Below are 14,711 nucleotides of genomic sequence, written 5' to 3'. Positions count from 1 at the left end.
TCCTGTTTTTAATGGCTGTAGGAGTTCAGGCTGTGAGTCCAGAATGTTCTCTCTGTAGTGAGCACTGTTTGGTCACTTGCTCACAAGGATTCTACCTCTCTTCTGGACTCTGTGCAGAGTGCCCAGTGGGATATTAGTAAGTTTTCAGTTTTTCAGAGAGAACAGTTTTATACCTCTTCAGGGGGGAAAATTTACCAAAACCATTTGAAAAAATCTAGAATTTCTCATATCTATAAATATTTAATATTTCTGCCCTCAGTTGCCCCGGAAATGTGTCTGCTCCAAGAAAATGTCCCTTTGGGACTTACAATTACCACACTGGGAGAGAGGGAATTCAAGACTGCCAGGTGGGTTGTTTTTACAGATGGAATCCATGACACAGTACTAGATATTCTCCAGACAGTAGACAAAATGACAAACCTAAATGGACTGAATGATGACTTGTTCTTACTGGACTTCTTATGCAAGATCTCTTACAGTACTGTACATATATGTATATATATAAGACTAATGATTAATATAACTACAGTATGTGCAGCACTTATCAGAGCTGTGGGTGAACTCAGCTGAGTGAGAATGTGCTACAGTTTCAGAGTAACTTCCTTTTTAAAAACAAAAAGAAGAACATACAGCTTGCCCTGCTTTTGTATTTTTGTGTATTTATTCAGACTGAGAAAAGGAGATTTTCAGATAGAAATAAGATCACTGAACTGAAAGCATAATTTGGGAATCGAACCCCTGGCCAGACATGAGCATTCCAATATGAGTTTGACAGTCAGCTGCTATCTGGACTAGAACAGTGGTTGTCAAACCTTTAGGGTCTAAGGCACAACAAATGTGAAACCACAACCTCAAGGCACACCAATTTAAAGCCACAGTAATCTATTATGAAGAATGTCACACACATTATGTTTATTTTATTAGGAAGATTTGCCCCGTATTGCACATAGGTTACTCCAGACTGTCAAATGATTATCAAACAGATATAGACTCATTTAAATTGTCAGACAATTCCATCATTTGTCAAAAATATACATTGCACTGGACTGGAGCAAGAACTCAACATGAAACCAGCAGTATCTGACACATCTGCAACTAAAACAAAACAACACTTCATTAATAGCACAATAACACAACAGACTTTTCACAAGGGACAGGTTTTATGATATACTAAAATGGATTTTTAGCATGGAATCAGCATCAATGTTAAAATGTGTGCACTAAACATAATCTGGACCAGGTATTTTCCCCGTGACAACCAACACACTTCGGTGTGTAGGAGAAAACTTTGGTGGTATATATATATATATATATATATATATATATATATATTTTACAATTGAGCACACGCTTCTTAACCTTTTTCTGTCTAAACTAAATATAAATTAAATTTATAATGAAATGAAATCGAACATTCTATTATTGATGGCCATTATCAAAGGCAAACTCAATGTAGAAAGATAGGGCTGGCAGTAGCAGCGCCGCAGCAGCAGCGCTGGCGGTGTGGACACACACAATGCGTGCGAGCCGCAGCAGTTCAGCGAGGTAGCCGTCACGCACAGGTGAGGTAAGCGCTGTGGCACAGGCGTTAGCCTCATGCGGTGTGTCAGTCAGATACCGTCACACAGTTCAGCATAGGCTCTTGCTGTTGCTGATTTTGGTCTCTTGATCGTTTGAACAAGGCCATGTTTTTGCCTTTGTGGTGGGAATGCTTAGTTTTTAAGTACCTCTTCAGTTTGCTTGGCACCATATTTGCATTAGCCAACTTCTCACTGCAGAAGACAGACTCGGGTTCGGGGGAATTAGCATTCCCAGTCCAAGTAAAGCCAAAGGTGAGATAGTTCTCACTATACTGTCTGTTCACAGTTTTTTCTTTTGGTCGCTGCGCACCGTCTCTGTTCTTTTGCTGGTTGAATGTAATGCTAGTAGCGTCGTTGTTACTATATTTATTTGGTTACCTTGCTACCGCGTTGTTAATGTACAGCAAAGTAATAATTACCCCTCCCCTATATCCTCCCCCGTCGGAAGTAAATGTATTTCGGAAATCAAACAGAGAATATGGGATATAGAGAGAATGAGAATATATGAGAATATAAGGCCATCGAGATAAAACAATCCACAGAAAGTTCTAAATAAGTGACTACGACCAAATGTTTTTAATGATTAAGAAGCAGTGTCAGTGAATTTAAAACTATTTTTAGGAGGCTATATAAAAACGTACTTCAAATTTCCAGGGCACACTTGACCTTGCCACGTGGCACACCATTTGAAAACCACTGGACTACAATACAGAGTTCTCCTTTGGACTGATCTCAAACAAGCCATCGCATACCAAAGCACAACATGACAAAGTTCACGTAGTTCTGATTAAACTTGGGGTTTCAATGCATGCATTTTATTTTTCAACAAACAGTCGTGTGTTATGTAGTAAAGTCACAATGTTTCATTTTGGGTCGGTGCTTAGCCCTGCCCCCCCAGCTCCATTAGCAGTGAGGATGGGGCAAACTGCAGGCCCTGCCCGGCTGGGATGTCCTGTGAGTTGAGAAATGGGACCATCATGCCTTGCGCCCCAGGAGAGCACTCACCTGAGGGGCTCACTGCCTGCCTGCCCTGTCCTGCTGGCTCCATCTGCCCTGATGGGCATCAGCGTAAGGTATGTGTTATCTTTGAGAGGATCTGGAGACGGCACTCCCAGTGTGAAGCGGTTTCTGCCAGTCCAGGGGCCTGATTCACAAAGCAGGATCACTGAGGTAGCTGGATAACTGCACTGAGTAAAACCCGGACCAGCATTTTTTTAACTTCAGTCTGTCAGGATTCTGTCTTTTCTGTTTCTGCTATTCCTTTTCTGGGCCGCCAGATGGGGGCACTTCAGTTTGTCTTTCAGTTTGTTCCCTCTTTAGTTACCCCTGTGTTAATTGTATTATTGTTTTCAATTATTCAATCATTGTTTTTGTTTGTGTCTTGTTATACCCTCCCTCTTTGGTTTGATTGTTCTTTGAGTTCACCTGTGTCTTATTAGTTTCCCTGTCTATTTAAGTCCTTTGTTTTCCTGACTTGGGTGCTGGTTCCTTGTGTTTCTGATTGTGTTTCTGCTTGTGAGTTTCCACCTGTGTGTGTTTCTGCCTGTGTTTTTCCATCTGTGAGTTCTGCCCTGCCTGAGTTCTGTTTCTGCGTGTTCTTTTGGTTTTTGGTAATTCTGCTGTTTTTGTTTTTTGAAGAACTTTTTTCTGTTTTATTTAAAGTGGCCTTGTGTTTGTTCCCCTGCTTTCTGTTACCTGTATGTTAGTAAAGTCTTTGGCTCGATTTGCCTTTTGGAGTTCCTTGTGTTTTTCCTCACTCTGCATTTGGGTCCTGGTCCCCGATACCTGACACAGTCTATGTTAAATTTTGGGAAGGTTCCGAGTCTTACTCAGTGCAGTTGTCCAGCTAGCTGAGTAATCCTGCTTTGCGACACAGGCCCCAGGTCCTTCTAGAACCAGGCTAGAGAGGAATCCGGAAGCTTAGGAAAAACAGAAGGAAGAACACTGCACTGGGGGACAAAATGAATGGTTGTGTGTTAAACATAACTGAAGTTTCCAGCGGTTTCTGTTTCTCTTCTGAAGTGTGGACCCGGACAGGAGCCCAGCCCATCCCAGACTGAATGCATTGAGTGTCCTGCAGGGTTCTACTCCACTGATGCCAGAGACCACTGTCTCCAATGTCCTGCAGGCAAGACTGAACTTAGAAAAAGTTAGATTTCCTCAAATGCATGTGTGAACCATCAAATTTTTAGCGGTTAAATATGACACCAAAATGTCTGCCACAGCTACGAAAAGTGGAATCAAATGTTGGAATTGAAATTGGAAGGAAAGGAAGAACAGGGGAAAAAATCTCCTATTTCTGTCTGTCCGTCTGTCCATCCTGTAGGAAGTTACTGTCCCAGTGCAGGAACATCTTGGCCGTTACCTTGTCCCGCCGGGCAGTACACAGCCCACCCTGGCCAGTTGCAGTGTCAGAGCTGTAACGGGACGTCTCACTGTGGGAATACGCTGGGGCCTCTCTGGATTCGCTCTGAGGGGCCCCTGGGGCAGAGGTCCTGGATTCCAACTTCCTGCCGTCCAGGGACATACAGGAACCAGGAAGTGGGGGAGGGGCCCACCTGCTCGGTCTGCCCCCTGGGTGAGACTTATTCAGCCCCTTTAGAACATGCCTTCTGAAGGAAACCCTTCTAAAATTAAAACAAGCAGTTTCTGTTTGAAAAAAAATGAATAAATAAAAGAGAAATGCTTATTTTGTCTGATGTGAGGATCTGAATAATGATGGATTATAGTATCTGAAAAGCCAAAGTATTCACAGGCTAACCCTAGTGCCTGCCATCCTGCAGGGCATTACTGCAGTGGGGGTGTAGCTGTCCCATGCCCCGCAGGAAGATATGGTGCGAAGGAGGGCATACGGCAGGAGAGGGACTGCTCTCTGTGTCCTGCAGGTAAACGGGCCCCACACATCACCCAGTGTCACTGACCTCTACAGTGTAACGCACAGTGTTCTCATAGTGAGAAACCTATGATGAAAATAGTTGATAGTTACTCTAAATATTTTTTCTCAGGTTTTTACTGTTTAGAGGGGAGTATCAGCAGGCCTGGGTCCCAGTTCATGTGCCCGATGGGGTATTACTGTGAGGAGGGCACAGGGGTGCCCCATGGGACCCCTTGCCCCGCAGGCACTGCGGGGGGGCAGCCTGCACAGACCACCAGGGCGGCCTGCAAGAGGTGTGCCGAGGGGCGCTTCTGTCCTGAAGGTACTGTATAGGCCGAAAAACATAACCTGGATACCAGATAACAAGTCTAAATAAGTAACAATTACATTTGTGGATACGTGAAAGCTTATACTTCTGTTATTTTGTAACGTCTTATAATGATAATTATGATCATCTTTAAATGAATAAGGAAATCTTGCCAATCAGATGGAATATTAGTATCTATGCCTGTGTACGTTTGTGTGTATGTGTGTATATGTATGCATTTGTGCTTACATGCATGTGCTTATGTTTGTTTGTATTGGTGTTTTGTGCATGGGGCTTTAGAGTAGGTGTGTGTAAATACAGCACGTGCACACATGTGAGTGTGTGTGTGTTTACATGTGCATGTGTGTGTGTGCCAGGATCTGCGGTCCCTGGCTTGCCCTGTGCCCGTGGGAGGTTCTGCCCAGCAGGCACCCTGGAGGAAGTGAGCTGCCCAAAGGGAACCTTCACCCCACACCAGGGTGCCACGAGTAAGAGACATTCGACAAAGCTCTATTTCAGCTTCAGACCTTTCCTGTCCTCCATTTACCATTTCAGCCTCTCTATCCTCCATTTCAGTACTTCTCTCTCACTAATCCACCATTTCAGCCCTTTTCACTCGCTCATTCACCACTTCAGCCTTCCCTCTCACCTGTTCTCCATTTCAGCTCTTCTCTCTATATTCATAGTCACATCACTTCTGGCTTGTCCAGGTTCTACTCCCTTCAGAACTGAAATGGGTTTAATTCTGTTCAGGTGCTAAGGACTGCCTGAAGTGTCCAGCTGGCTTTTACTGCCCCGAAGGCACCAGCGACCCCCTGCCCTGCCAGCCGGGCACGTTCAACCCCCTGGAGGGGCAGGATGACCCTGCAGACTGCAGGCCCTGCTACCCGGGCAAGGCCTGCACCCAGGGGGCCCTGAAGGGCCCGGACGTGGACTGCATGCAGGGGTGAGGGGAGGACCATGGCACAACATGCGCATTATGTGATCCACTGCAAACACCAAAAAATAAGTCAGTCTCAACTAGAATTTTAGTCGTATATTTAGATTAAAGATCTTAGTTCTATTACTTTAGTGTTAAATAAGACAAAAATATTGCCAATGAGGTGAGGCAGTTTGAGTCATTTCAAGATTTGCCAATGGGGTAAAAATATTTCACTTGTCAAGCAAACAGTAACTTAAAATAAGCTAAAAATAAATATTTTAATTCTCATTACAAGACTGAAACTTGTTTAGACAGACCTTTTTTGCAGTTTAACAGACATTTTCTGTGAATAATCTTTTTCTCTCCCTCCCCCAGGTTTGTCTGTCCCCCCGGCTCCTCCAGGCCCAACCCCCCCGCCAGCGCCTGCCCGCCGGGCACCCTGAGCAACCGCACCGGCCTCACCGACCGCTCGCAGTGCCAGCGGTGCCCGCCGCGATATGCCTGCCTCCGAGGTCCTGTCCCCTCCCTTTCCTCCTCCGCCTCATTCACACCATCACCCACACCCCTCCTCCTTCTCATTCACACATCGCTCTGCATTCAGAAATAGCTCATTTCTAGCGTGTGCCTCACAGTCTATTAAAAGCAGTTGTTGGAAGTGCTTTCAGCAGCGTCTCAGGTGTTCAGTCCCGGGCCGGCTCTGAGCCGCTGCTGTGACTGACTGTTAATCCTGTATTAACTCGCCCGCGATTGTTTGTCTGTTCTTCAAGCACCCTGAGATGTCTGCATAAAGCCTGCTGTGTTTGAGCGTCATCTGCCCCTCCCCCCTTCTTTCTTCTTGCCGCCATCGGTCAGGATGTGGTGTGGTGTTGTCTTTGAGTGGTCGAATCTAACCAATCACGTGCGATTTCACTGCACCGCACTGAAAGGGCCACCGCATTGCGCCGATCGGGACGCGCCTTCTAAACAGTGCCTGTCATTCTGAATCAGTGCGAGGGGACTTCTTCAGTGACTGTTGTTTCTGCTGTTGGGCACAGAGAGGAGAAGTAGGTGCAGTATAGTGGGAGGTAGGAATTATGTTGCTTATATAAATGTATATGAAAGTTATGAATTCTAGAGCAGGGTAGGTGATATTAGCATATCAATAAATTATAGGATCTGCAGAGCAGGATTAATTCTGTAAATTATATGAATTGTGGAGCAGTGTGTGTGTGTGGATAAGGGTATAGTCATCACTGCCATTATCACAAAAAAGATTTTCAAAACACAGAGCTATCAGCAGAAATGCAGTAAAAATGTCCCCTGCAAGTATTTATACAATACAGGACCAACCTTACAGTTACTTCTCTCCCTGTTCTGAACTTGATACTCTACTTAAATTCTTCACAAAAGAATCACATTCAGGTTTTTTACATTGCATTTTGGCATATGACACATGATACCAGAGTGACTTATATAAGGGAAGATACGTTCACACATATCCACTGACGTGAAAGCATTCAGTTTCCTACTGTTAAGTCATTTATTATCAAAATCAGAAATGTTATACTGTATGTGGAAATGCTTCTTATCCCCATAGAAAATGTTGCAAACACAAAAGTGAATTTAAAAAATCCATGCATTTCTCACATTTAGTTCAAGAACATGAACTTGCTCTTCTGCATAATGTCAGTTATATTCTCTAGATTAGGGAGGTGTATTGGCATGAGATATATTCTTTAATGAGTTTTGTTTTCTCACACAGGTACAGGAGGGATACAGAGACCCCCACTGGCCTGCTTTCCGGGCCATTTCTGCCCCCCTGGCACCATGTACCCCACCCAGCATCAGTGCCCAGCTGGGACATGGAGTGAGCAGGTTGGGATGCAGTCTGAGAGGGAGTGCCAGCCATGCCCGCGGGGGTGGTACTGTCTCCCCGGGGCTGGGGTCCCATCTGGGCGGTGCAGCTCTGGGCACTACTGCCCTGAAGGTGGAGTATGCACCCACCCTGCTCTATCTACTCATACTCCAAATACAGCCACCTGTATCATGCACAGTCTACTCCAATACTACCTACACAGACTACTCCAATACCACCTGCACCAATACCACCTGCACAGTCTACTCCAATACCACCTGCACAGTCTACTCCAATACCACCTACACAGTCTACTCCAATACCACCTGCACAGTCTACTCCAATACCACCTGGACAGTCTACTCCAATACCACCTGGACAGTCTACTCCAATACCACCTGCACAGTCTACTCCAATACCACCTGCACAGTCTACTCCAATACCACCTGGACAGTCTACTCCAATACCACCTGCACAGTCAACTCCAATACCACCTACACAGTCTACTCCAATACCACCTACACAGACTACTCCAGTACCACCTGTGCCCTACACAGTCTACTCACTGTCTTTGAGATTTTGGTCTCAAAGGACCAGTGTCTGAAAGCACCACACAGACATGCCGTTTCTGTGTTTTGTTTCAGGGACACAGTATGGCTCCCAGTACCCCTGTCCTCCTGGGACCTACAGCACTAAGATGGGGAACGGGCATCGGGAGGACTGCCAGTTTTGTCCCGAGGGGCACTACTGCCCGGAGGGCACCTCCAAACCAACGCCCTGCCCCTCGTGAGTCAGGCTTATGGGTGATGAAGATCATGATTGCAGTGACAGGAATGATAATGATGTAAACGCTGCAGAGACAGACCAAAGCCCTGTGGGTGAGTGACAGGCACTGTTGTGTTGTGCTCCTGCAGGAGAACGTTCCGGAGGCTGAAAGGGGGGCAGCAGCCCCAGGACTGCAGCACGTGTCCGGCTGGCTACTCCTGCCCCCTCCCTGCCACCGTCAGCCCCAGGACCTGTGGAGCAGGCAGCTACTCTGTATCTACGCTTCTATGCTGAATAATCAATAAGCGGTGTAGCATTTGGGCTCAGTGAGAGAATGCGTATAAATGCTAAGCGTGTATCATTGATGTTTGGGTGCAGGATGAGGGTTCTGTGGAGTGCTCCCCCTGCCTGCGGGGGCATTACTGCAGCGAGGAGACCACCAGTGAGGAGGCCATGCTGAGGGTGATGATCTGCCCCCCGGGGCTGCTGTGCTCTCAGGGCCTGGACCGGGAGCCCCAGCGCTCTGCCACCCTCTGCCCCATAGGGTTCTACTGCCCCGGGGGCAGCATCGTAAGTGCCCCCCTCCCTCACCAGCAGGGAAGCTCTGGGACAGTGTACTCAGCACCATAAACAAATTCAATCTCTCTCTTTCTCTCTCTCTCCCTCCCTCTCTCCCTCCCTCTCTCTCTCTCTCTCTCTCTTGCTCTCTCTCTCTCTCTCCCCCTCTCTCTCTCTCTTTCTCATGCTGCTTCTTTATTTGTCTCTGTCTGTATATGCTTTATTTTTCCTTCAGAACCCAAATCCAATCCCCTGCCCAAATGGGACGTACAGTGGGCAGCCAGGCTTGCGTGATGTCACAGAGTGCGTAACGTGCCCCGAGGGACACTTCTGCTTCTCTGAGGAGCCTCAGGACCGGCCCATCTCTGAGCTGGTGAGTTTACAGTGTGGGGGCCCCTCCTCTTCCTTTATAAGGAGCACTACCATACTGTAAGCTCCTCCTTCTGCAGTGTATATTATCCAGCCTGAGGCGTTTATGTTTCAGACTGGGCGCTGCCCTGACGGGCATCAGTGCCCCCCGGGCACCGGGCATCCATTCTCCTTCCCCTGTCAGGCCGGGTCCTTCAGGAATAACTCCTTTGGCCACAGGGGGGCGCTCTGTGCGCCGTGCCCCGCTGGGTACCTCTGCGGCGGCCCTGCCACACACACGCCTTCCGTCTGCCCAGAGGTACAGTGAGAGCAGAAACGTAGTGCAGGAGATAGGGAACTGGGTTTGTGGCAAATTGAGGTAAATCAGCTTATTTATTTTTACATGCCACATTTCCATACAAAGTATAAAGAATATGGACCTAAAATATGGGTAAAATATATGTCCAATACAATATACAACCCAGCCATTAAAATGTAAAAAGTCGCATGTTGTATAACTGCCTGTGGGCCCTTAATCCAACCTGCACTGCATCAGTAAATATGCTTTGTAAGTCTCTCTGTGGGGGGAAAGTATCCCTGTGCACATTATACATTTGTAAATAGATCATTAATTGTAGACAGCAATCAATTTCAATGTTCCTGGCTGCTTCCGTGCCTTTATTAGTCCATGAGTCATAATATTCTCCATCCTGGCAGGGCTTCTTCTGTGCAGAAGGAAGCAGCGTCCCAGAGCCTTGTGAGGAGGGCACATACAGCCCCAGACCTGCTCTGCGTAGTGCATCTGAGTGCTCCCCCTGTGGTGGGGGCCGGTACTGCAGTGGTGTGGGTCAGACCGCGCCTTCAGGAGACTGCCGGGAAGGATTCTACTGCAGAGAGAGAGCCACATCAGCGGTAAGGGGTTTTGCTTCAGCCATTACCTCACCAATATTGACTGCACACCTTCCTTAGATGTGAAAGTGCTAATGTGTCTGGATGCAACATAATTAAAATAAGATCATCAACACATATGAGATAATAGAGATAAAAAAGCTTTTTAGCCTCACTTTATCTAAAAAAAAAAAAAAGAAATCTCTTACTGTAGTCAGAGGCAACTTTGGAAGTGACTTCTAAAACAGGGCCCATTCAACAGTGTTGGGTAAAGCACAAGGTTTCTATAACTCTCTCCCCCCCACCTATTAACTGGAGCGAGGTGTTAAGGTTTGGCCACTCAAACGCTGTGTAAAAGCTCTGGTAAAAGCTCTGTCCCCCTCTGGTTCTCTGTCCCCGCAGACCCCAGCTGATGGGCCCACAGGGGGTCTGTGTCCAGCGGGGAGTTTCTGCCCCAGCGGCTCTGCTGCCCCCACCCCATGCCCCCCAGGAACATTCAGCAACAGCACCGGACTCACAGGCCTCCAGCAGTGTGCGAACTGCCCTCCGGGGTACAGATTTAAGGGCCTCTGGGCTTCTGAGTGATCCATAATGCTAGGGCGTCTCTGGTTCATTGGGTGCTTGCAGCTCACGTCCGTTTGATATGCCCGAAGTGTGCTCTGATGCAATGGCTGGCAGTACACATTTCAGAATGCAGAGCTTGCCCGTCTTAGCTCTACAGCTATTGTAAAAATATGTCAAGGACATGAAATGACGCAATAGTATCTGTAAAAATACTATAATGTGAAGAGTTATATGGGTACAGAAACGGTAGAATGGTTGAAGTGGCTGGCCTTTTTTATCTCACTCGCAGGTATTACTGCTCCGGCTCCAACAGCACCTCCCCCACTGGGCCCTGCTTCGCTGGGCATTACTGCCCCACAGGCTCCGCCTCTCCCACTCAGCATGAGGTGGAGAAGGGGCAGTACTCAACAGCAGGGGCAGCAAGAGCTCAGCTCTGCCCTCTGGGCACCTTTCAACCGGTACCACAGCAATATTTTTCTTCTTATTGTTCTTCTTATTATTATTCTTCCTCTTCTTATTCTTCTTCTTCTTCATCATCATCATTATCATCCATCTTCTAATTATTATTATTACTTTTTCATTGTTATTATAATAATAGTTATTACTATTAATAGTTGCAGTAGTAGTGATAATTGTTTCTGTAATCATAGTAGTAGTTGTAGTATCAGCTTTTATCACCCAATCATTACCTGGGATTAAAGGATAGCATGAACAATTACAGGCATGGGGAAAATTATTAAATTGATTCATATTTATTAATGTGAATATGTCTGAACAGTACCTGTGTACATGTACAGAACAGGTGTTAACACATCTTTGAAAAAGCACAGGCATTCAAGTGATATGATGGGAGCACATACATACAGTCCTGCTGAAAATGACCATGACGGAAAATCATTTTTAATCTCATAGCACAGAAAGTGCCTCTCTCAGAACCATAAGTGCAACTTTCACCACAATATCAGCTTACATTGTGCTAGCATGCGCATTGTTCATAAAACTGATATATGACACTACGCCGCACAAGCATGCTCATAGTAATTAGCCATTAGATCACAGGCACTTTCGTCCAGAGGGACTCACACAGCTTATATCTTAAATACCATCTGTTCATATTGCTGGATATTAACGGTAGCAATTCAGGCTAGGTTCCTTGCTCATGAGTAAATGGTAAATGGACTGCATTTATATAGCGCTTTTATCCAAAGCGCTTTACAATTGATGCCTCGCATTCACCAGAGCAATTAGCGGTCAGGTGTCTTGCTGAGGGACACTTCGACATGCCCAGGGGCAGGGGATCGAACCAGCAACCCTCCGACTCCAGACAAGTGCTCTTACCTCCTGAGCTATATCGAGTACAATGGCAGCACCCCACTTGGTAATCAAACTTTAAAAGCCCAGTTCCATGACCATTACATAGCTGCCCCATAACCCTTACCTCTAACACTGCTCCACACTACGCCCCAAAGGAGGGTTGCTGAGGAGCTACTGGTGCAGAACAGCATAGCCTGTTTCTGGCATAGGACACACCCTGTGTCCACGAGCCGGTCTGTAACCCGAACCGGCCCATTTTGGGCTAATGACAGAAGGTCACGAGACATAACTGAATCATGTCTGAATGTCTGAGCCATGCAGAGCAGCAGGACCCCAGGGGAGGAGGGGAGTATGGGAGGGAATGAGATTAGGAGCAGTGATGGCGACTGCATGCTGAGAGCAGGGGGAGCAGATCATCTATCTTCAGTCTGATAATAACTGCTGTTACTGTATATGAGACTGATTAGTCATCATGACAAACTTAAAGTGCTAATATATTAAATGGAAACTGCAGTTGAAATATTACATTAAAAAGGGGGGTTATATAAAATTATTTTTGAGATGGGTAAATAAAAAAAATTAGATTATTTTCCCCAATGCAATTGAAATGGTTTAATGTGACGTGCACAATTTTAAAGCTCATTACTGGTACAGTTAAAAGGAATTCTGTGCTAATAGTTGATACACATGCTCATTAATCATGCTGGGGAAAAGTGGTTCTGGATGCATGCATTTTTTTAATTCAAGCTATCTTCAGTTTTGCAGTTAAAAAAGAAAAGTTTATACTTTTTACAGAGATAAGCTTTCATTCTGGCCAGGCGGAATCCGTTCTGTTGTGATATCTCTGGCTTCTGATTGGCTCGTGTTTTCACAGGCACGGGGACAGGCCTCCTGCCTCACCTGTGAACGGGGGCGCTTTTGTAACCAGACCGGACTGGCACACCCAACACTCTGCCCCCCTGGGCACTACTGTCCTACCGGGACCTCAATGCCCCGCCCCTGCCCTCCGGTGAGCACCACCCACCTTTCTGGGGACCTCTGGTTCTCCTACATTCCTTTCCTGTACATTATGGTTTATTATAGATTCTTTATGGTGGCACAGTGAAAGTGGACAAAGACAGTGCGGTTCTGTAAGAATATCCATGCATTGCAGTGTTGCTTTTGCAGCATGAACTGTCCTGTGTGTCAGGTCAGTTGTCTTTAATGCCATTGTGGCTGTTTGTGCTTGCCCCTGTGCCATGTGTCTGAAGGGCTCCTACTTGGCACGGACGGGTGGTGAGGAGGTGCAGCACTGCGGCCTCTGCGATGCCGGAACTTTCTGCAGGTCCCCTGGTCTGTCGGCCCCTCAGGGTCCCTGTGAACCTGGGTTCTACTGCAGCGGAGGAGCCAGAACTGCCAGCCCGGTAATACACCAGCACTTTGGTAACATTCCAGCACCCTGGTTATATACCATCACCCTGGTAACACACCAACACTCTGGCAAAACACCTGTATCCCAGTAACACACCATAACCCCAGTAATACACCATCACTGTGGTAACACAGCTTCACCCCAGCAATACACCTCTATCCCAGTAACACACCATCACCACAGTAATACATCTCCCATAGGTCCTGTGGTTTTGATCAAAGAGCTTTGCCTTCTTTGTCTTCTCCAGGTGAACACAAGCACCGGAGGTGTTTGTCCTGCAGGGTATTACTGTCCCTCGGGCACCAGGCACCCCCAGGAACACCCCTGCCCCCCTGGGACCTGGAGCAATGCCCTCGGGGCGACGGATGCCTCCTCCTGCTGGCTCTGCCCGGCTGGGTTCTTCTGCAACGGGACGGCCCTTGTCCAGCCCTCGGGTTTGTGTGCACCAGGTACCGCTGCTGGGCCTTCTGTCCCTCTGGATACTTACACAATCAGTCAGACAAGGTGCTCATTTTTCTACTGTTCAAAACGCCAGGGCTTGAGAAGCTGACTGATTAAAACCATTCAATCAATCATGCTCAAGAGTGTGAACCGATTCATAGAAAGGTACAGTAAATGGCTGTTGTGTGCTCGAAGTGACTTTCATTTTCCAGCTGAAACCCAGGGAAAGTTTTGCTTGGATACACTGTGAGGCATGTCAGGAATCTCTCTTGTAAAGGATATCAACCCTGCATGTTCTTAGCACATCCAGTTATGCACTTTCCCAGTGTTTTCTCCCCCAAAATGATTACTGAATTGTTGCAGGATTTCCTACTGCTGTATAAAAATACAACATGTTAATATAGACCCCTTTTATAGAAATAGTTTATATATTCCCAAACTTGGGTAAGTGGACCGCAGGAGGTAAAATGGAAAATAGTAAAACTGAAAAAAATTTTTTTTTTTGAATTTCCACGTTACACAAATAATATCTTCAACCTTTGTAATTTCTCTGTGAATTTTTTAATTTTCTTAAATGCTGAATAAATGTCTGCTGTAGCTCCATAATTTGGGACGTCCTGTTTAGATGAGCTTCCATGTGCTGGGGTGAAATATGATATGTCTGTAAATATGAGCTGGTCCTTTCCTCTCTGCAGGGTTCTATTGCACGGGCGGGGCAGAGTCCCCAGCCCCCGACGATGGCGTCACAGGACAGCGGTGTCCCATGGGGTTCCATTGTCCCGTGGGCTCAACTGCACCCCTCAAATGCCCCGAGGGCACCTACGCCAATGACACAGGCACTCACCAAACTTTACATCATACAGTTTTTAGTATTTTACACAATCTTTGTCATTTCTTCATACAT

At 46.5% G+C, this 14,711-nt stretch overlaps 1 protein-coding gene across 1 annotated transcript; it reads left to right on the top strand.

The window, feature by feature from the left end:
- The first annotated feature begins 2,540 nt into the window (after positions 1 to 2,540).
- Positions 2,541 to 13,234, top strand: LOC118209940 (multiple epidermal growth factor-like domains protein 6). The gene is made up of 19 exons (XM_035385671.1): positions 2,541 to 2,653; positions 3,603 to 3,708; positions 3,907 to 4,158; positions 4,364 to 4,465; positions 4,586 to 4,777; positions 5,140 to 5,250; positions 5,516 to 5,708; positions 6,060 to 6,196; positions 7,426 to 7,650; positions 8,163 to 8,304; positions 8,433 to 8,556; positions 8,662 to 8,853; positions 9,077 to 9,214; positions 9,326 to 9,508; positions 9,907 to 10,101; positions 10,480 to 10,628; positions 10,931 to 11,099; positions 12,830 to 12,875; positions 13,206 to 13,234. Exons 1-19 carry the CDS (start codon positions 2,558 to 2,560, stop codon positions 13,232 to 13,234), a joined length of 2,781 nt encoding a protein of 926 aa, XP_035241562.1. The 5' UTR covers positions 2,541 to 2,557.
- The last annotated feature ends 1,477 nt before the right edge of the window (positions 13,235 to 14,711 follow it).

This window comes from Anguilla anguilla, chromosome 12 (genome assembly GCF_013347855.1).
Source record: "Anguilla anguilla isolate fAngAng1 chromosome 12, fAngAng1.pri, whole genome shotgun sequence".
In the NCBI taxonomy this organism is placed as follows: domain Eukaryota; kingdom Metazoa; phylum Chordata; class Actinopteri; order Anguilliformes; family Anguillidae; genus Anguilla; species Anguilla anguilla.
Note: the sequence above shows the minus strand (reverse complement) of the source record. Positions and strands in the feature narration are given on the sequence as shown.